The following is a 24,481-nucleotide window of genomic DNA, read 5'->3' as shown; positions in this document are numbered from 1 at the left end:
TTAACCTCAAGTCCCCAATCGATCCCACTCCCTCCTCCTCCCCCTTGGCAACCACAACTCTATTCTCCAAGTCCATGCTATAACGAAAAAAAAAAAAATCATTAGACAAAGAAAAAAAGAAAATAGAAAAAAGGATGCAAATGGATAAATAAATTTTAAAAAGATGGTAAGCAACATTACTCCAATGAATATCACAACACAGATGAAATGAACACATTTCTTGACAAACACAACTTATCAAGAATGACATAGAAGAAACATAAAATCCGAATAGTTCTATACCTATTAAGGCAGTGTATCCAAGTGTGGTTCCCCAGAATGGCAGCATCAGACACACCTAGGAACTTTATGAAATGTAAATCCTCAGACCCCACTCCAGACCTACAGAATCAGGATTTGGGGGGTGCAGTCTCAGCAAGCTGTGTTTTAACAGGCCTTCCTGGTGATTCGGATATCATTTGAGCACTGCTTGAATGCCATCCTCCCACAAAAAACCCAGGCCCAAAGGGTTTCACTAATACATTTTATTGGGCGTAGAAGAAGGAAATAATACCACCTTACAACACTCTGAAAAAACAGAACACTTACCATTACTCTTAATCTCTACTCCCTTATGAAAAATGGAGATTCTTTTTAATCTGCACTCTGATTCTTGTTTTTAAGTGACTCCCAGTTTCTTTGGGATGGAACATTCTGACTGACAAGTGGTCTACAGTGTCAGGTGGTCACACTGCCTGCCTTCAAGCAGAGGAGTCTTTTTTTTTTCTTTTTTCTTTTTTCTTCTTTTTTTTTTTTTTGTCTTTTTGCCATTTCTTGGGCCGCTCCCACGGCATATGGAGGTTCCCAGGCTAGGAGTCTAATCGGAGCTGTAGCTGCCAGCCTACGCCAGAGCCACAGCAACAAGGGATCCGAGCCGCATCTGCAACCTACACCACAGCTCATGGCAACGCCGGATCGTTAACCCACTAAGCAAGGGCAGGGATCGAACCCGCAACCTCATGGTTCCTAGTCAGATTCGTTAACCACTGTGCCACGACGGGAACTCCAAGTAGAGGAGTCTTTATGAATTGCCTTCTCTCCTATATTCACAGCACAGCGACCCCGCCCTATGCTGTCACACCAAACCTCACTCAACTCAGACTAGAGATTGGGGCTTCGATAACCAAACAGATTATGTTACTTCCTCTAAAGACATATCCAAACAACCTTTCCACATCTGCCTGTTTTTGCTTATTCATCCTTGAGTCTCGGCTCAGACATCACCTCCAGCAAGCCTTTTCCGAACCCTAAGCCAAGCAGAGGACCCCTCTCCTCTATGCCTCTGCACCTCTATCAAAAACTTAGGCTGCGGGAATTCTCTTGGGATGCAGCGGGTTAAGGATCTGGTCTTTGTCACGGCAGAAGCCTGAGTCGCTGCTGTGTTGTAGGTTCCATCCCTGGTCCCGGAATTTTCACATGCGACAGGTGCAGCCAAAAACAGAAACAAAAACCCAAATTATGTTGAAATAACCTGCCTGGGTTGCTATCTCTCTCCCATTATCCCATTAGCTCCTTCAGGGTAGAAACCACATCTTACTCTTTTTTATGTATTTTTGAATATCTTACGGTGCTTGACCATCACAGAGTCGATATTCAGGAAATGTGTGTCGAAAATGAAGAGTCTGGAGTTCCCGTCGTGGCGCAGTGGTTAACGAATCCGACTAGGAACCATGAGGTTGCGGGTTCGGTCCCTGCCCTTGCTCAGTGGGTTAACAATCCGGCGTTGCCATGAGCTGTGGTGTAGGTTGCAGATGCAGCTCGGACCCCTTGTTGCTGTGGCTCTGGCGTAGGCCGGTGGCTACAGCTCTGATTAGACCCCTAGCCTGGGAACCTCCATATGCCGCGGGAGCGGCCCAAGAAATAGCAACAACAACAACAACAACAACAAAAGACAAAAAAAAAAAAAAGAAAGAAAGAAAATGAAGAGTCTGCGAGTGGAGTCAGACAAGCCAAAATCGACATCCATAAATAAAATATGCTTAATTTGATTATACCCAACACTTTCGACAGAACTCATTTTTAAAACTACCTGTCATTTACTCTTCATTCAGCCTCCCAATAATGCCAATGCAAACCATGTGACCTCCCTTTTTTAAAACTCTGATGGGTATGCGAGGTCCCTGCCCACTGACCTGTGCAGTGTAAGACTTTTTCGAGAATGAACACAGGGACAAAGAGACTAGCAGTGAACAGATGACACCTATGATCTAGGCTCTTGCTATGGGCCTTCTAGACTCTTGCTATGGGCCTGCACTTAATGGTCACAGCTTTGTAGGTTAACATGAAGCAAAAGATGGCAGTTTCTCTCCTCCTGCCCATAACGTGCAAGCTAGGTTCCAACTACTCCTCTGTCACAAGAGATCCTGCAGAATTAATCTCCTGTACAAGCAGAATAAGTTCTTGAGGAAGGGCAAGTTTTGCAAAGAGTCTGCAAGTTCTCGCTTTTAATTATGATGAAAAGCGGCATTCCTGTGGCCATTAATTTTTATTAGAAGGGAGGACATTATATTAACAGCTAATATTTATCAAGCACGTCCTAGCCACCTAAAACTGGGTCATATACCATATATACATTGTCGCATTTAATTCTTATCAACAACCTCATGAGTTAGGTACTATCACTAGCCCACTGATAGTGGGCTAAGTTATGTATACTTAACTAGCTGAAAAATCACAAAGTTAAACATGGGTGGAAATGATATTTAAATTTAGGTCTCTCAGATCCCCCCACAAAAAACCCACGCTCTGAGAGCCAAGGCTATATTGCATTGTTTACAGACTTTCAGTATAATCACGCCCCTACAAGGTCCCATACAAACCAGTGGTGGAAATAAGTCTCTGATATCAAGGTGGGGGGGTGACCATCCACCCCATCAATCTAAAGATCAAAAGTATATTTAAACATGATCCATTTTCCACACAAGACTCTAAGGAATTTTTCTTTCTATTCAAAATAATGGTGCTAAATGAAAAGCAATTTAGCTTTACGATGGCTTCATCAGAACCTCATCTGTCAAATCCCCAAATCATGCTCCCCAAACACGTTTCTCGATACGGAGAAATCAGTAGTGAAAAAAAAAAACCAGTGTAAAGCCAGCAGGTGAAAGTATGAAGTTATTGTGATCTAATGAGCATAAGCTACCGTCTTAAAGAAGGGCTGTGCTCATGGGCCACCACCATCACCACCACCCCCACAATCACAGCCATCACCAGCACCAACGCCACCACTGTCATCACCATCAGTATTGCTATTAAAAAGCAACTTCATTTTCAAAGGGAAGCACTATAACCTCTAATGAATGAGCTTCTGTTTACCCCTCAAAGAAGCACTATTTGCATTACCCAAAGGGTTAACTTTCTATCTTTCTTGATAAAGGGTTATGAATGAACAGTTACTTTCACTAACAACATAGTACATAAAACTATCACAAAATCATGGCAACGTTACTGGGAATTCTGGACTTGCATACCGGCAGAGGCAATCACGCACCTCACAATCCACCCTGCACTCCTAAGGTGCTTTTCTTAAGCTATTTAATTGTTGCGCTAACTCTAAGAAGCTCTTGATGATGATCTAAATGATAAAACATATCTTGAAGATTAAGAAACTGATTATACAAAAGTCAATGCACAAGTCCTCCTTCGTACTTATATCAAAGGTAACAAGACAACTGTGGCAACCCCATCCCCTAGAGGCTGGCCACTGCAATTCACAAGCCCACTACAGAGAAGAGCACAGCCTGTGACTCCAGACAGAGCTATGCTTTCAATCTGTACTTTATCAATTTCAAGGGACATTTTTGTTGTCTGGTGTACTAAGTAGGCATCTATCCCAATTTATATTGGGACTCACTTTGTAGTTACCAGTTTTCACTGAAATTACTGTGATAATTTACTTTCTTGACCGTGGTACGTAAAAGATGGGATTTGATTTCTCAGTACATTTGTTTGGGGTTTGTTTTTCAGTGTGGTTTTTTTTTTTTTTTTTTTTTTTTTTTTTTGCCTCCTACATAACAATATGTGATAACACCAAATTATTTCTTTTAAGATCTTTGATTTTATGCGTTTTCAGTCGAACAGAGTATAATAGCATGGAGAACTTACGATTTCTGACTTGTTTCCGCATAGAGCATGCTGTATTTACATAAACCAAACAATATTACCCCTTCGAGACAACTTCAAAATCTCTTTCGATGCATGATTTAAAGTACTTCAAAATTTTTTCCTTGTAAAATGTAAATGCATCGAAACAGCTGTAAAATTGTATATGTCAGCTACATAAACCGTGAAATACAATTCATAAATGTGCTGCATAAACAATGAATCATACATAGATCCAAAGAGTAACATTAATAATAATGGCAAAAATACTCTTCACACTGACTAAAAGCCAAAAAGCGCACTGAACGTGGTCATTCTTTATCTCGTTTAAGCCTTACAACATCCCTATAAGGGAAGAACAAGTATCATCTTCTCTGCACAGACAAATAAAGGCTTAGAGCAAAGGCTTCTCAGCCTTGGCCCTACTGACCCTTGGGCCAGATATTCTTCGTTCCGGTGAGGACACTCCGTGTGTTGTAAGGTGGGTAACAACATCCTTGACCGCTATCTACCAGATGCCAGAGGAGACCCCACTCCCAGATGTGACAACCAAACATGTCTGCAGGGGAGCTCCCGCTGTGGTGCAGCAGAAACAAATCCAACCAGTAACCAGGAGGTTTCAGGTTCGCAGAAACAAATCCAACCAGTAACCATGAGGTTTCAGGTTCGCAGAAACAAATCCAACCAGTAACCAGGAGGTTTCAGGTTCGCAGAAACAAATCCAACCAGTAACCATGAGGTTTCAGGTTCGATCCCTGGCCTCACTCAGTGGGTGATGGATCCAGCATTGCCATGAGCTGTGGTATGGGTTGTGAATGCGGTTCGGATCCCACGTTGCTGTCACTGTGGTGTAAGCCGGTGACTGTAGCTCTGATTTGACCCTTATCCTGGGACCCTCCATATGACGCGAATGCAGCCCTAAAAAGTGGGGGAAAAAAAAAAAGTCTGCAGATGCTGCCAAACGTTCACTTCGAAACCACTGGCTTAGAGAAATTAAGGGATTTACTAGAGGTTGTACACTTAAGAATTAGTAGGTCAGGGATTAGAAGCCAGGCCTGCTGATTCTAGAATGTACACCTTCAACCAATAAAACACAGTGCTATTCACTCTGTGATAGTTCCGAGGACATTAATTTTCCCTCAAGATAGAAAACTAAACATGAAGATGAACCATGAGTGTCTTCCTGTGGAAAGATCTTCCATGACCACACCAGGCTGGGCCCTTCCAAGTTTTTTTTTTTTTCCCTAATTAAGGTCCATGTTCCAGTGGCTGTTGACCTTGCATAGGGCTCCCCACCTCACCTATTCCAACTTTCTTTCTAAAAGCTGCTCCCCAGTCACTTAGTTAAGGCTGATTCCATTCTTCAGTAAATAAGACACAGGCCCCGCCCCTAAAGAGCAGGGCCAACGGCTTCCTACCAATTCCCTTACATGCCACGGCTCTGTCTCAAAGTGCAAACCCTTTGCATAGTGACCACTGGATGCTGGTTTTTCTCTGAGGGATCCTCGAGCCATCAGCGACTAAACACTTTGCATGTGCCAAAGACTCCCTATGTGCTTCACATATACTATTTCATCCTGGGCTCCCAAGAACCCAAGGAGGTATGCATTTTTATTTCCATTTGACCCAGAGGAAGAGGTTCCTGCAAGCAGGGAACTTAGCCAAGCCTGACAACAAGATCTGTACCAGGACTCATATTTCAATCAAGGAATGGATGACTCTGAACCCCTTGCTCTTGACCCAACCCTCTGCCCTTTTCATTTCATGGATGAGCAAAGACTACAGACGTGTCTCTTCCAAAGCATGTTCTTGGCTTAATCTACTCCCTCCAGCTTGCTTAGAAATGTTCACGTAGGCCCCCCTCTCACCCAAGTTATGGGAATAAATAATACAGAGCAGAGCGTGGTTCTACTCGTGCAGAGCCGAAGGGGAAAAGTCAGGCAGTGACCTCATGAACTTCAAAAAGGCATTACCATATTCAATCAGAGGATAGAAAAATACAGGGCAAGTTTTCCTTTATCTGATCCTATCTTTGTTATTTACTTTTTATGCATAAAGAGTTGTGTATTCATGTATGACTGATTATATCGCTTCAAAGCACTTTAAGCGGTAAGTACTAAAATAGAAAAAAGAAAAAACAAAGAAACCTGATGGTAGAGGTGAAGGATTTTTCCTGTTTCAATCACATTATTTAAATATAGCTTGTTGGGTTTGGGGTTTTTTTTTGGGGGGGTTTGTTTGGTTGGTTTGTTTTGGTTTTTTTGTCTTCATTGAGCTTTCCTGAGAACTTCAACTTTGAGGTTGAAGCCAAATATGAAAATTTTCAAATGTCTAATGTTTTGATGAGAAAAGAAAAACTGGCAGAGTAGGGAAATGAACTCCAACAGGCATATTTTTCTGATGCTTTGATTTTATTCAGCTTTAAGCTGCTTCATTTAGGGGCACAGGTGGGGAGGGGTTCCATGGTTGTAAAAAAAAAAAAATGATAAAACCACAAGGATGGAAAAAAACCCAGGAAGTTTTTGGCATCTCAAGAGTCTGCCTTTAAACCCTGGCTCAACATTTCTCTACTTTGTGACGTCAGTCAAGTTACAAATATTCCCAAAGGTCTTAATCTATAAAGAACTTCATCAGAAAAAGAAACTCTGATCGCTGTGAAGATTAAATAAGATCATGCACCTGAAGCACCTGCCACATGATGGACCCACAATAAATGTAACAGAGTGCCCTTTAGACATATTTGTCAAAGTTTATGTTTTAGCAATTGTCCCTTTAATGTCCTTCTCATGATTAGTTCACACTACTATTCAGGCGAAATCAGAAGTATCTAAATCCTAGGTGATCTGGCTGATGGCCAAAGGACCATCACTATGGGGTCAGACTGTGTCACCTGCCCAGTGACCTCTGTGCTAACTGGCAATGTTTCTTTTCTCCAATGATTTAGTTACAGGTCAAAGAGTGGTTGTCATCACTGCAAATGCCATTTGATGGTCTGGGCTTCCTTGTAGAAACCCTCAGTAATTAGAATTAGAGAATACCATTTTTGAGCCAAAAAGGAACCATAGAAAGTCTCATGTTCCATCTCCTCTCTTTACATATGAGGATACTGAGATGAGGAGGGAGTAAACTGCAAATACAAACTGGTAACAGAATTGAAATGTGACTCAATCTTTTGTCTACACCAGTGGTTCTCAACCAGAGGTGACTATGTCCCCCACACACACAAGGGACATTTTTTGTTGTCACAACTAGGGAAAGGAGGTTTACTATTGGTATCCAGTGAGTAGAGGCTGGGGATGTTACTAAACATCCCACAATGCACAGGAAAGCCCCTACAATGAAACCATCAACAGTACCAAGGTTAAGAAACTTTGATCTAGGAGTTCCCATTGTGGCATAGTGGAAACAAATCCAACTGGTATCCATGAGGATTAGGGTTTGATCCCTGGCGTCTCTCAGTGGGTTGGGGATCCGGTGTTGCCATGAGCTGTGGTTTAGGTCGCAGACATGGCTCGGACCCCATGTTGCTGTGGCTGTGGTGCAGACCAGCAGCTGCAGCTCCAATTCGACCCCTAGCCCAGGAACTTCCAAATGCCGCAGATGCAGCCCTAAAAAAAGGAAAGAAAAGAAAAGAAACTCTGATCTATACTACTGGACCCAGTGTCCCCAGACACTTCAAAAGCTGCCTCTTCAGCTGCTGCTATTAGACTTTGGACCTAGCCCCAAGCTGGAAGCCCTCACCAATGACTGAATCGATCAGGTCAATTCTGCCTCTTTAGTATTGAAGACCACTGGGATTAGGAGGGATTTAGAGACTTGCCTACTCAGGCAACTGAAAGTCTGGGCTTAACTTCGGAAGCAGAGTAATATGCCCAGCATGAGTGTTGCTAAAGTCTTAACGAGGTACTCAGGTCTTATCAGGCAATCTAAGAAAATGATTCTCAAAGCTGTTTTGGCCAAACACCACAAAACAGCCAAATGACGCACACCACATAGTTATCAAGTATTCAGAATAAAGCATCACCAACAAATACATTCGATGCTGCACTAAACATCTCCATGATTAATGGTGTGATGGAGGAGATAACAGAGATTCAAGCACTAATGTAGAGCAAAAATACTCTCAGAGTTTCTCCCCAAAGCTAGAGTTCCATATTAAAAGAACTTAAACAGAAAAGCAGAGTCAATGATCCAAGCAATTGCATATTTTTTGGTTCTTGCCCATGCATGCCATCTGGCTTGCTGACCTCATAGGCCTCTACCCGGGCGGGTGTGAAGGCCAAACAGAGCTTGAATGTGTAAATATGTGGTGATCACAAGTATGAGTCATTTATCAATCTGAACTTATCTACCTACATTTCCACCTGGTAATTCTGGCTTCTGACCCATGATAGAAATATATGAAGAATCCCTATTGGATTCGCTCATAAATTCAACTCACATTTAGTAAATAAATACCAATTATATCCAAGTCACCATGCTTTGGGGAAGCCTATCCCCTACTCAAAAAAAAAAAAAAAAATCCCAATGATGCCAAGAAGAATGACATAGACCCAACTAACTAGTTCTTGTACATAGGACTAGAGCAGCGGTAACTGGGGAAACAAGCTTGCTCTCAGAGGGAAAGATCTAAGAAGGCTTTTTGGAAAGAAATGGTATTTGAATTGGATATGGAGAAAAACGTGGGACTTCAACAGGTAAAAATGAGAACATTGAAAATAGGAGAAAGGTTATAAAGGAAGAAGAGAGGATAGAAAGTACAAGGCAAATAGGACCATCAGTGAGGAGTTGAGCTTGATGGGAACTTAGGGAATAACAGAGACAAGCAGGAATGTTGAGTTGGAAGCAGATATAAAATCCCAGACAAGAAGATAGTTGTTTTTTGTTTTTTGTTTTTTGTTTTTTTTTTTCATTTTTAGGGCCACACCCGAAACATATGGAAGTTCCCAGGCTAGGGGTCAAATTGGAGCCACAACCACCAGCCTATGCCACAGCCACAGCAATGCCAGATCTAAGCCTCGTCTGTGATCAGGCCAGGGATTGGACCTGCATCCTCATGGATACTAGTCAGGTTCTTAACCTGCTGAGCCACAATGGGAACTCCAAGAAGAGAGTATTTATTAGCGTTTATTAAAAGGAAGCCAGTAGAGGTTTGTTGCTGTTGTAGGTACTGTTGTTGTTATTTTTAAACAGATGTGACACACTCAGGGGTACTGTGGAAAATGGAATCAGACATGGGTGTGCAGAATGGAGATGAAGAAACCAGAGTAACGAGAGTGGCAGGAGGCTATCTGAGACTCTAAGAGATGGACAGTGAGACTGGACCAAGATCACAAGGACGAAAACAGTGAGAGGGAAAAGCCCATAACCCGTCAGAGACCCACTTACCACAGGAGAAGGGGAGCACAAAAAGCTAACTGTTGAAGAAACACACAACAGAAGCTCATATATAGCCACTCAAAAGCTTTGATCCCGGATGAGCGGGAGAAAGGTAATAATGAACAGACACAAAGATGGAAGAGAAAAGAAGACTGAATCCTGTGTAGGCGAACCTCTTGACGCAGAAAGCAACAGCTCAATGCCAAGGTCTGTCCTGCTACTAGTCTAGCTCTACCTCCCAGACTTACTCTATCTCAGCACCCTCTCACCAGGCCCAGTTCCCAACTCCTGCTACACAGCCTCTCTGGGTCTAGATCTGTGCCTGTGCTCCCGACTCCTGCTGACACATTAGGAGGGTGACTGCGTGGGTAAGGGACGAACGAACAGCTGCTGCCTGACACCCTGAACTCTGACCCAACTGTCCATGTGGGCCCTCCATCACCCTCCTTTCTCCCCTGGCTATTTCACCCGAAATCACAGTACTTGTAGGCCATTTCCCAAGTTAACTGCCTCGGGCATTATATTCTGTGGCTAAATCTCAGTGTCCATCTGTGATCTGTGCTCTAGCCAGACCACTTGGCTGCTTTCTCTGGTCCGCTCTGCCTGCCACCATGCACTGTAAAGTTGCCCCGACTCAGTGGGCAAGCTTGGAATGTAAGCTGGACATGTTCTCATAGCTGCTGCATACATTCCTTACCACTTTGAGAATTTATCAGTCATCACCAATACATATAGAAAAACATCTTAAAGGACTCATTCTTAGGAGATTCTGTTGTCCCTGACGCCAGCACTCATATTTGGGCTCTAAATGTCAGTGCTACTAAGTAGTGATATGCAAGACTGGTTCTCCATAAGCATACAAAAATATGTGCACTGACGTATCCCACCACCCCTTTCACTTTCCCAACGAGTTATCTCCCAACAACCTTTTTTACTGCAAAGGTTGGGGACAGCATCCCTGAGTCTATGTTAACGATGCCGAAAGAGTTTCAGAATCCACCCGAGTCTCAATGCGTCTAGAATGAAACGGGGCATGGTTCAGCAGAAGATGCACCTGCTAACCCGAGACTCCAACTGCTTGGAAGGCAGTCTTCCCACAGGGTGATACCCACTCACCTTCCTACCCGCCTCCCGCCCACACACGACAGTCTATTATTAACAGCAAAGGTGGAGGTTCTGCTGATGACTCATTAGGTATGCTGATTCATGAAGGCTGATAGGCAGACCTGACGAAAGGAATCATTCGCTGGAGTTAATCAATTATTGGGCCCATCAAATGTGATTACTGAACCACATAAACATCCAAGTGAAAGAAGGCACTGGACACTTGGGGGGGAAATAACTCCTTGTTTTGCCTTGCAACAAATAAAGGCCAGTCTGTTACCTACATAGGTGAGACCTACCCTATGGATTATCTCCACACCTTTGTATCCTGGCCGGTTTCTTCCTGATAACCAAAATATTTTTGTGCCATTTGCCCCTTTGAGAAAAAGCCTAGACAATCAGCAAAACATGCGTTTTTAAAATAAATGAAGGAGTTCCCTGGTGGCTCAGTGGTTTAAGGATCTGGCGTTGTCACGGCTGTGGCTCCGGTTACTACTGTGGCATGGGTTTGATTCCTAGCCTAGGAACGTCCACATTCCCTGGGCACAGCCAAAAATAAAATTAAAATTAAACTAAAATAACTGAAAACATAAAGAAAAAAAAAAAAAAACCTCAACTATCCCATTAGACTTTAATTTGCCCATACTTTCAAGCACTATGAATAATAAAAAAAAAAATACCGTAGGCTCTCTTGGTGGTCTAGGGAGAGAAGAGTATACAAAAATATAAGTATCCTCTCTAAAGATTTAATTGTTCCCAATGATATTCAATATTTACATCTGTTACAGCACGTACCATACTCTATTACCATTCTTCCCACGCGTCACACCTACAGGCCTGTGCACCTCCTCACAGAGTCTGTTCCTTAATATCTTTTTATTTCTCATTCTTTTAAAGGTATGACAATAGCATGAAGTAAACTTTTGTTGAAATGGGAGATGTTGTAAACTACCAGGCACGTGACTACCGACCTAACATGATCATCAGTAAGAAGAGAGACAACTTTGGCTATAAAGGTAATTGCTCACAGAAACATCTAGAGTTATAAAATGAGTAAATCGGATACACTGAGAACCGGAACTTGCACGTAAATGACCTGCACAGAACTAGGACTACTAACACACAAATCAACAAAAACCTGCATCCTACTGAGGGTTTTGCTATCTGGTGGCCTTAAAACGCCAACTCCACGCCACTCCTGGCCAAAGTATTTCCACCGCCCAGACACAGGAAAACAGGACATGTGTCTGCGGAGGTCCCTGAGGATTGTGGGGTGTCTTTACTTGGCCTTCTGCCTCTCCCTGTGCTGACCAGTCACAGCCCTCTGAAATAGGGGTGAGTGGGTGCATGTATGTGTGTGTACCGGAAGCCCTTTGGGCACAGATTCAGCTTATCACATCATCTCTCATAGCAACTCTTTTCTTCCTGGGCAGCCCAGAGTATTAGATCATTTCTAGGGATGTGTGATTATTTTGTACCTGGTCTAGTGGGCTTTCTCAAAGATATAAACGTCTCAGAGCCAGACCTGCTAACGCAAAGCTGCAGCTGTACTGAAAACAGCCCGATGAGAACTGTATGGGGAAGCAGGCATCCGTGCAATCCTCTCTAGCTGTCAAATTACCATTTCACCACTTCAGCAAATCTCTTGAAATGATTGGCCCTTACAGACAAGACCCATTCATAAAGCGAAAGGACGGTTCCCCGTAATTGTGTTGATTGAAAGCCCAATCCAATAAGGTTTTCTGTGCAGGGAGAAGCATGCCTCCTACCTACAGGTGCCCTTGCTAACCCAGTAAAGAGTACTTACCACATTGCTCTTCCAGTTGAAATTCTGGTCTCGAAAGAGATGAGTTCATGTCCCTTAACACTAAAGGTGAGACTCAGTAGAATCACTGTCATCAAAATACTCTTATGGGCGCCTAGGATATGTTTGGTACTTGATGAAACATTTAAAGAAAGCTATCTACCTTAGTTAAGCTGTAGTATGATGACGATTTTTTCTTGAACATGGCTTTTGAAAGTAAATATATAAACAAAATGAAAAGAAACTTAGCAAGAAAAGTTGAAACAAAGGTAGATTATTTTTATATCCTGGGCTATCTTCCCCCTAATGTCCAAAGCAAACCTGAGTGACCTAAGGCTTTTTAGTGTAACATTTGTATCATTTCATTTTCCTACCAGAAGCCACCAGCTTTATCTGACTAATTAACCGAAGCCAAATAACTACACTTAAGCTCAAGGAACCAGATGAGTCCATGAGCCTGTCCCTAACATGAAAAACGAATCACAGCTACTCCTGGACCAAATGAACCATTCAACAGATAAGCAAACATTCAAACAGTCTAGCATCTTACAGGGCGATCAAGATACATTTAAAAGTGTCTACCATTCAACAAATGAGGTACCTGCATATTCTCAATGTAAAGATCCCGGGAAAAGGTCTTAAGCAAGGTCATTCGGCAAAAGGTTGAAAGTTTGATGCATGAAAAGAGCCTCAAATTCTTTAAGACCTCTCCTCATGGCTCTGGGTGGGTTCTGCAAAACCTTGACAAATAAGATACAGCAGAATTGACCCTGAGCCAGTTTCAGGGTCCAGGCCATAAAGTGACTCGCATCCGCCACTCCTTGTCTCCTGGAACATATGGCCTAGGAAGCCAGCTAAGAGTGTGACTACCCAGCATCCACCATGCAGTAGAAGCCCAAGCTCCAAGGAGACATCCTGGAGGTTGAAAGCAACATGGGGGGAGAGAGAGAGAGAAAAAAAAACAAGGAACACCAAAGCTCCCCTCATGCGAGTGGGGATCCTCTATCCCCAGCAGCCCCAGCTGACATCAGGTGGGTCAGATCCAAGGCACCCAGCCAAGTCCTTCCTGAATACCTGGTCTATAAAACCATGAGCAAAGGAAAATGCTTGTTCTAGGCCATAAGTGTGGGGACGGTTGGTTACTCAGTGATAGATTAGTAGACATGGATCTACTGCACATGAGACTATGAAGGTGATTAAAAATAGAAGAGCTCAAACCAAGCCTCTAGTAATCTGCACTTTACAAGACTCCAATGAAGCTGATACAAAAGTCTTTTTTTAACATCAACATAAAAATGCAACAGTATTCACATCAGATATGCAAAAATATGCTTTCAAAAAAAGTTGACATAGTAATTTGAAACCTGACAGGTTTGAGCAGTTCTCTTGTAAAACTCCCTCTTACCTGTCTATTTATCTCCTTAAAACTGCAGCAACTCTGAAACATCTCGTACCCCCAGTTAACTACATGTGAAAATGATAAATTACCTTTTACTACTGAAGACTATATGCTCTCTCATCTGAGTGATTAATTTACACGTTCAGTGATTCACATGCAATTACCATCATAAGCCCAATGAACCTGAAGGTAGAATTACTTGGCCAGCCATAGAAGCTCATTCTATTTAGAAAGGTATAGCAACCTCTAGGAAGCTTTAAAGTTTTAGTAAGTTCTAGTTCATCTTCTCTCAATGATTTGTGCCCCTCTGCACTGCATAGAGAATGGCGGCACCACTACTACGGATAATTATCTTTATTTTCACTAGAAAAGGTCAGATGAAAGTGGGCACCTGAAAATACCACTGTTGAAACCTACTAGAAGATTTTGATTGCAACAGTAATTTTTGATCTCAGTGTAATCTGCTTAAAGCCATAATACCAAAGTCAATCAATGAAACGTAGACTTTTAGACTGCAGCCTTTTAGACTGAGCTGTACGTAGGCTTCTGATGCTTGGGGAACAAAAGGTCTAAGCCATTTTATTTCTTTGGAATGTGCTTTCTAAACTCTTATCAATAAAACAGACTAATGGGGGGTGATGATATATGATGTTCTCCTTTAAACTGCCTTTTCCATGGTTAAATCTATGCTGACTTTGTCAGCGAATCAGGCAAAAGAGTGTATTTAAAGACCCTTTTGTGCTCCCATCCATAAACCTTACACACGCCCAGCTTCACTCTGGTCAAGGTTTAGTAAAAGCACCATACACCTTAGCAGTAACAGGCTTTTTAAGCCATCGGATCCACTCTCACATGAAGATATACACTTACTGTGCCACACTAAATGCCTGCAATCAATGTTTAATTACATCAACAGGAGCGACTTGAGGATAAAGCAGGCAAAAGGCTTGGAAGGAATGAAGAGACTATTTATTACAAAGAATGTTCACCATGAGCCAGACTCACAGAGTTGTGACACCAATGATTCAACCAAACAGCTCCCCTTTCTCAGAGAGATGCTCTTACCTCTGGGATGTTTTCTTATATTTCCTCCTGTAGGAAAAGAAGCATAAACACACATCAGAAAAAAAAACGTGCAGCAGGCAGTGGGTTAGAAAAAGACAGCTTCAGTGGGGGTGGATATGGAGGTGAACTTTTTGTAGAGGGATCTCTTGAAAGGCTTGTGGGTCTCAAAGCCCACATAAGTTTTGGATTATTGTGTTATATTATAGTAAGATGCACAGAACCACACTCCTAAGAGTTACACGTAGCATCCCGGGAGCTCAATGGCTGGGCGCCCTTTGTTCTGCCCTTCCTCCTCTGAGGGCACTGCAGCATCTTGGCTGAGATCAGACTTCAAAGACAGCAAGATCTAGGCTTAAATTTCAGCCCTTAACTCACCAGGTTCATGGAGTTGTTGAGAAGTAAATGGGCAGAGACCGTCATTTCTTGTATCTAGCACATAATAAATGATCAATAACTATTAGCTCTTTGTACCGTCATTATTGCTACTACCACTCCCATCATCTAGCACTAGAGTCCTTTTAAAGAGTTGCCTTTTAAAATATAAGTGGGTAATCGTGCAACTCAACCATGATTTTAGACATAAGGTCTGCAGGCAAGGAAGTGAGGAGGGGAAAATGAGGAAATCCAGAAGCAAAAGTGGTGGGAGCAGCATGAGCAACTTGCTAATGGCTCAGCTGTGGGCTCCGATCCCCTGGAAGAACACTTCCCCAGGAAGCTCCCGTGGCTGGAGCCACCTCTGCTGTTTACAGTCCTCATTTAGCCTTGGGCAAATCTGTTGGCTTCTTCATCTATCAGATGGAGGTCACGTGTGCCCTGGCTTCCTCACCTGGGTCACAGTGGCATTTGAGAGGAAAGAGTCATAAACGTTTATTTTTTCCAGTATCCCAAGGTTTCTCATGTTTGTGGCAGCTTTTGTCGACTCTGAAGACGCTCAAAAGAGGGTCTAAAAGGCTCTTCACTGGGGGTCAGAGGAAAGGATGCGCTAGGAGAGGGAGATGCCTCTCCTGGTAGCATCTCCAGGAAAGGTACTGCTTCCCCGTTGCCCCTGGTTCCACACCCACGTCCCCATTACAGTCACTGCACCAGGGAGCCAGGCCACTGCTTTGCTAACAGAGATATATGTCACACGGGTTTTTCAAAAAGGCACAGATGTTTCAAATTCGGAATCCCTATGACCTGTGAATCTGTGTTCAAATGAAAACAGGCAGTGTGAGATGTTAAAGAAGCCGTGTGTAGCACCCAACTTACCGTGGGATCTTAACTAGATACGTACTGGACCCTCTCAGCAGTACAGCCCACACTCTAGGCAGTAGCAAGGACAGAGGTTTCGTCTATAGGCACAGAGCACTGTGAGCTGTGGGCGACCCCATGCCCTTGGCCCTTGTTAGGACTGCCGTCTGATAAATTGGGCCAAGGAGTCCCTGGGAAGACTAGAAAAGAACCCATTGTGAATATGCAAGGACTGAAAGGTAAGGGGGCAGTCGGACCAGATGGAGGCACCAAGCTCAACTAGTTCCGTCCACAGACAGAAATTCTGGCTTCAGAAGCCAGAGGAAGACAACCTTTGCTATTGGCTTCCAGCATTTGCCAAGGACTCTACAAAGGCACTGCTGGGAATGCTGCGAGCATAAAATGAACAAAAATAAGAATAGTTTCCACTTTTAGCACCTACTAGTAACAAGCACTTAACATACATCACTAATCTTCAGAATAACTTTGCTAAGATCCACTCTCTGAAAGAATTTGAATTCTATAAAAGGAAATTAAGACATGTTGCCAAAAATGTTACTTTATTATAACAACCGAGACCAGGGGTGGCTCAGGAGGCTTTGTGAAAGTCAGAGTCTTGATTGATGGGCAAGAGTTCAACAAAAAGAAATATGTAAGTACATGGGAAACAGGTAAGGAGGGCAAACCAGCCCTGCCCAGCCCAGCCAGATATGGAGGGAGACAGCAGGTTCTAAGTCTAAAAAGTGATGAGAACATTAAGATAATCAAGGATAGCAATGAAATGTATCCTTTAAAAAAAAAAAAAAAAAAAGATGACACCTGAGAGAAGGGGTCAGCTCTTGGGTAGCCTTGTGACAAGATGACAGGGCTCTGGAATATTATAAACCTGGTTCAAAACCCAACTTCTCCCTCTGTAAGTATGAGACTGAGACATTTCTATGCTATTTTAAGCTTTAGTTAGCCTCCACATATATTAAATGGGAGGAAAGATCTCAAAGGACATAATCATTGACTTTGCCAGGTACCGTGCTGCCATGTAAGAAGGCATTCTAAACCCCTTGCACCTTGTTTTGAGTTTCTTGAGCTCAGGGGTCCTGCCATATGGATCTCTGGATCTATCCCAAGGGCTTGTACATCAACTGGCACATGGCTGGCACACAGCAAGTATCTGATGACAAAATAAAGTCATTTGCAGCGCCACCCACACCTATCAAAATATGGGTCATGCCTTTGGTAGACCCAAAGAAAGAGAGACCGAAGATCTCATTTTTCAGTCCAACTCACCTTTCCAACACTCACCCCCCTTCATAGCTACATTCCTGACTCTACAAGCTCTAAAGCTCTCCCTTCCCATGTCCCATTTGGACAGATAGCCCCCACATCAAAAGAGATTTAATCCAAATAGTGTCATCTTACACTGGAGTTGGAAGGGCAGTACCTAAATCATAAGAGAAGGTTGGAAAATCCGCAGAAATTACTCAAGGTCCTACTCCCAGATCATCGTGACTGGGCAAGACAGTGAGGTCCTGCTGAGTCCTACTCATCCTTCAGCTCTCAGGTGAGACATCACTTCCTCCTGAAAACCCTCCAGGGCTTCCCAAACTGGACTGTGCCCCTTTTGTGTGTTCTCTGGTGACCAGAGCTATTGCACATATCACTATTGCACATATCACTCCAAATGGTACCATTACAAGATCAAGGGCTTGTCCACCATCAGCTAGTGTTTCTCCCCTGCCTAACATGGTGTTTGACAAATGACAGCTGTTCATTATACTGCTGTTGAGTAAATGAGTGAATTTATCAGGACACTGGTCAAAATGCTTTCTTTTCTACTCATTTCTTCTTTCTGCTTAGTGATGATTTACTACAAGAAGTGAAGACACCTACCAGAGTCATGCTTCCTACACACAGGAGGAATGCAATGAGAGAAGGCCTGGGGCAGGGGGTGCCCACAATTGTTGAGAATCTCCTCTGTTCCATGTCTGCTACATCAATTAACTCACTTTGACCTCCTATAAACCCTGGGAGGTTCACCTCACTTCATACTTGATGGAAATGAGGCTCAGAGAGATTAAGTATCTTGACTAAGAATATAGAAACTTGAAGTGGTTGAGACAGAAAGTAAACTCTGAAGGACTCACAGAAACTTGAGGAAATTAGTTAAAGAAGTCAAAGGATGCCCAGAGGAAACTCAGACACTTGACAAGAACAAACAAAACCAACAACAATAGAACATACTGGGTTCTTTCCATCCAAATACAGGAAATGAGCTGGAAAAGAACCTAGTTTATTCTTGGCCTTTTGTTTTTAAGAACTTCAACAGAATCTGCCCCTGATTCATAACCTGAAAGACACAGGGAATGTTTTTAAATGTTCTGTTTGGGTTTCTCAAACTCGGTTTAAATTTACAATTTTTGGAAACCTGAAACAACACATGACAGATGATAAGATTCACGAAGCTCGATGGAGCTAATTCAGACCACAGAGAATGACAGGAAGCTGCTGCAATCTGGGCTCTTGGAGGCCTGGGCGATGCAGGGAGCACAGCTCCACACTCGAGCAGCAGGCAGGCCCCTTCAGGAGCCCAGGCTAAGGAAACCACACTGATGAAGTTCTAGAGGGCTTTGCAAACTCTGTTCCCCGGAATACTCTCCACCCTTCACCCACATACGTACACGGCACTGCTTGTGTGTGTTTGTCTTATTTAAGGAGAGGAATTAGAGTACAATCCTCAAGGTCACTTGCTGAGGCTAAAATCCCGTCTCCACATCTCACAGGCCGATGTGAGAGTGGAAGGTAATAACGAAACATTCAGCGCAGTGCCGGGCATCCGGTAAGTGACCAAGAACGAATCAGTTACTGCATTCAGAACAACAGTATTGTGTAATTAATAATGGTATTACAATGCCACGGGTTTCCAAATTTTGTTTGCGGGGGAAAAAAAGCCTTTCATTGGTTAAAAAAGGAAAAAGAGTTGAAGATTGCTTTCTCCAGTAAAAAAACTGAACTCCCAATTCTCATCTTAGAACACGTGAACCACAAAGAAAGCAGGTGCTAATCTCAGTCCTACTATGAGGAGGAGGAGCTGAAACCCTGCCCAGCTCTACCCGCTGCCCCCATGCCCGGGGGAGCCTGCAGGCTGTTCACTCTGGCACCCACCTGGCAGTGGTCCCAGTTAGCCTAGCAGATGCACACACTTCCTTCTAATGTCAAAGCCAAGGCCATTGCTCAGAAAGCAAGAAAAAAAGCAAGAAAAACTAGCGATTTAGGAATAGGACACCATGATAATCTTTAGAAATACATAAAATTGTCTTTTAAGAAAAATCTTTTATATCCATCATTCCCTAAAAGCTGAAGCCCAGTGAGTTGCTTACACAGAGTCCCTAAGCATTCCCCAAAGTTGTAACTCAGCCCAGAGATAATGGTGCTATAACTAGAATTATTGATTGACCATATCCACTTCCCTCTTAGACAAATTAAAAGACTCCTGGTCTTCAATGGAAATCAATGTCTGTTTAAGTCTAGAATGTTTCTATGGAACCGCGGATTTCCCAAGAAGAATCTAATGGTGTGTACCTGTTACGTGTGCATGCATGGGTAGGGAACGGGAGAAGTGATGGCTTGAAAATCTCCTCTGAAAGGTTTCAGTCCATTTACACCCAGCTGCTCACACTCTGACAAGTGACTGCAAGACAGGAGCATCATCAAAGAGCAAAGAGTTCTGACCCCCAATGCTTAAAAGAGTTCTCCAAAGCTCGCCCTGCTGTGGCATCTAGACCCTGAACTTCACTGTACCTCTCCTGGCCCCAGTCAGGCAGAGGAGGGATGAAACCAAGCAAGCAGAAAGGGTGATTCTGTTCACAGTAAACCCGGACCTACCTAAGGGCAGAGTAGAGACAGCAAGGAAACGGCAAGAAAACAACAAGAGTGGTGGGAGAGAGGAGGCTTTTAAGGAGCTTTGTTTGCTTTTTGCTGGCTTGGAGTTTCCAAAGTACTGGGCTTATCCACAATCACATGTAAGTTTCACATACTCCAAAGTCAAACAGATGACTTGGGAATCATTCCTAATAGCCTGGGCAAGTGAGAGTCAATTAAGTATTGAGGTTAAATCATGAAGCGCCTGGCAGTCTTTCCTTTTTTTTTTTTTAAGTGAGTATCCTTGACTAAGAGCCATATGGTTGCTGCAATAATGAGGTTTATAAATAGGCTTAATATTCAAATAAGCTGGCTTACAAAAACCAAAACTTGTGCTCAGTTTCTAAGTTGACAGCAAGATACCTCCCAGTTGAGCCCAGGAAGGATTTCTGGTCCGGGAAGTTGAATATGCAACAACTCCACAGGCACAGTGAGAATTCCACTTCTGCCTGCAGGGTTCTCCAGGGTTTCTGGGCAATAATGACTCACTCTGCTCCAAATCCCAGCAGATCCCATCTCCATCCTTCCCTTACTAAACTCGCTACTGCTGCCCATGCACAGACAGCGTTAGAAATTTTGATTCTCAGCCCTCAGTTCCCTCAGGGGAAAGGAGATTGGGGGACAGACTCAGAAGGACAAAGTGCACAGAAAGACTCAGGAGTTAAGCACATGTTCCCATGAATTCAGGTCACATGAGGCTCACTCATGGGAAAGTAAACTGAGAGAGCATGCCACAGAGACCCGTGAAACGCGCGACAATCTCCGTGATCATCTGATCCTCTGGTTTTGTGTTTTATGGGCACGTGGGGTGCCTACTAGACAGAACTGGATATGTTTAGAAACTTCTACTGAACCTGTCTTAAATCATTTGTCTGAACTACTTTAGATGTTGCTGAGAATGGAAGGCTCTTGTACATCTCATTTCCATGATAACCCGTGTTAAAACCTAGATTTGCAAAGCTATGTGTACTGATTGTTGGATGGCCTTTCCCATTTTTTTTAAATGAATAAATGCCAAGGAGAAAAATACATATAAATTGCGATCTCCTTCTAACAGACTACTTGGGGAGTCGGGGGTTGGGGAGAAGATATTAGAGAAAATGAGAGACTCTCTTACTTGCTCAAATATTTCTTAACTGATGAGCTACAAAATGAAAATCCATGTGGGAAATGATTCTGTTTTCCTGGTTGGCCAAAGATCCAAGTCAGGACAAAAAAATTAAAAATAATGAAATGACATAAACTCACTTTCATCTGGAATAACCTAATAATTAGGAAAGAGTTGGTTTTGCTTATTAAATTTTCCAGAAATTTTTTCTGCCAGGTTTTCTTTTTTGCTTTTGTTTGTTTGTTTTAATTTTGTCTTTTTAGGGCCACTCAAGGCATATGGAAATTCCCAGGCTAGGGGTCCAATCAGAGCTGTAAGCTGCCAGCCACAGCCACAGTCACAGCCACAGCCATGCCAGATTTGAGCCTCCACTGCAACCTACACCTCAGCTCATGGCAATGCCAGATACTTAACCCACTGAGTGAGGCCAGGGATCAAACCCAAGTCTTCATGGATACTAGTCGGGTTCATTACTACTGCGCCACAACAGGAACTCCTTTTTTTTTTTTTTTTTTTGTTAGTTAAAGTATAATTTATTGACAATGTGGTGCCAATTTCCCCTGTACAGCAAAATGACCCAGTCATGCATACATATACGTTCTTTTTCTCATGCCATCTTCCATCACGTTCTATCCCAAGACAGTGGGTATAGTACCTTGTACGGTACAGCAGGACCTTATTGTTTATCCATTCTAAATGCAATGGTTTGCCTCTCCCAAACCCAAACTCCATCCGCCAGGTTTTCTATCAAGGAAAATTGTCCAACGGAGTCACACCCTTTCATGTAGGCCTCTCGGAAAAGGAAGATCATGTTTAGGGGCAGCAACTCCCAAAGTACAAAATTCCAGTAGGTTTAAGCAAAAGTGATGAGATCAAATTCAAACAGAGGCAGCCTTCCACAGAGTGGGTAGGAGTTGAGGATGGTCAATCAAAAGAACGACAGAGGGAGTTCCCGTTGTGGCGCAGTGGTTAACGAATCCGACTAGGAACCATGAGGTTGCGGGTTCGGTCCCTGCCCTTGCTCAGTGGGTTAACGATCTGGCGTTGCTGTGAGCTGTGGTGTAGGTTGCAGACACGGCTCGGATCCTGCGTTGCTGTGGCTCTGGCGTAGACTGGTGGCTACAGCTCCAATTCGACTCCTAGCCTGGGAACCTCCATATGCCGCAGGAGCGGCCCAAGAAATAGCAACAACAACAACAACAACAAAAAGACAAAAGACAAAAAAAAAAAAGAACGACAGAAAGCTGTAAAGAAGGTCAATGCTTCACTCACTCCTGGAAGCATATGTGCTTCTCTCTCGTGCCACGGAAAGAGGAGCAGTGGAAAGAGGAGAAATCTTTGAGGAGGAGGCTTAATCCAAGCTAAACAGCCCCACAGGAAGCCCCCCCGGACTGGCACCAACACACACAGCCAACCACACCGCCTGATGCGCCTGCATTCCTACAGGCCTGTGTCTCCACTGCCCCCTCCTCCCCAGCCCCCTTGTCTGCCGGCAGACAGCTGGCCAGACACAAAAATCTAAATCTCCTGTTCATGTCGGCTCCTCTCCTGGGCCTAAAAATTCCAACACTCAAATGACTGTCCAACAGGCCCGCAAATGGGACCCCTCCCCAAAGAAAGCTGAGATCTTCCTCTGAAAAGCAGGACTTGTTGAGCAAACCAAGCACTATTTCCCTCTAGTGCAAAGTCTCTAGCTTACAGTTGGGCAGCGAGCTCATCAGTGGCACCAATGAAAAACTATGGAAAGGGTGCCCGAGGAAGAACATAGAAAGTAAATGCCACGCTTGCAGAAGTCCAAGTAGTATAGTCTTTTGCATAAATGATTTATCCCTCTATTCACATATTTACAGCCACTTGCAGTGCTATGAGTACAGTAAAACTGCGTGGGTGGGAAGAGAAGAGATTTTTGTGACCTCCTTCCTGGAAATCTGGCTCCTGTTTAGATAAACATGAATGAGAAAGTCTGAAATATTTCTTAATATCTGTGACGATGCTGTCAGAGTGGAGATAAATCCAATGGACTGAGACCAAAAATCCCACTCTCCACAGATACACCCCTGTTATTGGGGGGGGGGAGATTTTCATTGAATTATCCACAGAGATGTTTGATTCTCTACTCCGTTGTTCCCACGTAGATTTAGCCAGAACAAAAACTGTATCTTCTGCTAAGGCTAACTTCAGCGACCAGTCTAAAATTTGTAAGCCTTTCCTACCTACTCCCGTGGCACTCTCTCCTCCTCTCCTCTGCCTTTCTTCCCAACTCACTGTCCAAACTTCCTCCTGGCAGAATGCAGCTACTGACCATTTAAAACTCCAGATGAATGTAAGTCAATACAACAGCTCCTTGAAAGCAGAAGTCCTTCCTAGTTCCTCTAAAATCCTCTCTCATGATACAATCATTGGCGTTCCCGTTGTGGCTCAGCAGAAACGAGTCTGACTAGCATCCATGAGGACGCAGCCTGGATCCCTGGCCTTGCTCAGTGGGTTGAAGATCCTGCGTTGCTGGGAGCTGCGGTGTAGGTCGCAGACATGGCTCGGATCCTGCGTTGCTGTGGCTCTGGTGTAGGCAGCACAGCTCCAATTCGACCTCTAGCCTGGGAATCTCCATATCCCATGTGTGTGGACCCTAACAAGACAAAAAAATAAATAAATAAAAATACAATCATCTATAGAATACTCCTCTCTGGACACAGACTATAAATTTCAACAATTCATATGTGGCAAAATGAGGTCAATATCCAAAATACAAGGGAAAAACCCCCACTCAACTAGCAAACGCACTCCTAGGGACCATTTTGAGCTCTAGTGTCAACTGAATCAGTTAGTTGAGCATTTGAACCAAATTCTCAGCTACAGCTGCCCTCACCGAAACTATCCAAGACTCCCAGTAATGGGTGCTTTGAACAATTCTTTAATTTTTTAACCATGACTAAGTTCAGTCAGTAGTTTTATAGACAGAATGGCAGTTCTAAACAACTTTTTTGTAGCCTGATTTATAATAATTCATCCTTACATTTCACAAAAGAGCTACTCTGGACCCTATTTATGAAACTGTTCATAGTCTCTCTTAATTGGCAGACAAAGTTTCCAAGTAACAACCTAGAGTAGGATCCTAAACATAAAATCCTTATGGGGATAATTTAAAGGTATTGTAAGACCCCTTAGAATCATCCTCAGACAAGAGTCGGAAGGTACAGAAAACCAGGAGTGGGATATTAGTCTGAGTTTGAACTACTCCTAAAACACTCTGAGGATTCGTTTTCAGGGTCTAATCTTTGACTACTGGATTTACTCAGTGTCTCTAGAGTAGGAAAAGCTTTCGTTATTTAAGCATTTT

General features: G+C 43.3%; 1 protein-coding gene across 16 annotated transcripts in view; it reads right to left on the bottom strand.

Annotated features, from left to right (window-relative positions):
* PDE1C (phosphodiesterase 1C) overlaps positions 1 to 24,481 on the bottom strand; it is a 609,477-nt gene that overhangs the window by 275,304 nt on the left and 309,692 nt on the right. For 5 of the 16 annotated variants that reach the window (XM_085005899.1, XM_021079211.2, XM_085005900.1 and 2 more), the window contains one exon: positions 14,892 to 14,918. The exons of the other annotated variants lie outside the window; for them this stretch is intronic. In XM_085005899.1, the coding sequence (XP_084862025.1) occupies positions 14,892 to 14,918 (27 nt within the window). The remainder of the gene's footprint in view (positions 1 to 14,891; positions 14,919 to 24,481) is intronic. 16 annotated transcript variants of the gene reach the window in all.

Source organism: Sus scrofa, chromosome 18 (assembly GCF_054392235.1).
Source record: "Sus scrofa isolate SSC_HxYL_T2T_F1_AM1 chromosome 18, Sscrofa_HxYL_maternal_Yorkshire_Landrace_v2.0, whole genome shotgun sequence".
Lineage (NCBI taxonomy): Eukaryota > Metazoa > Chordata > Mammalia > Artiodactyla > Suidae > Sus > Sus scrofa.
This window is presented reverse-complemented; position numbering and strand designations above follow the sequence as displayed.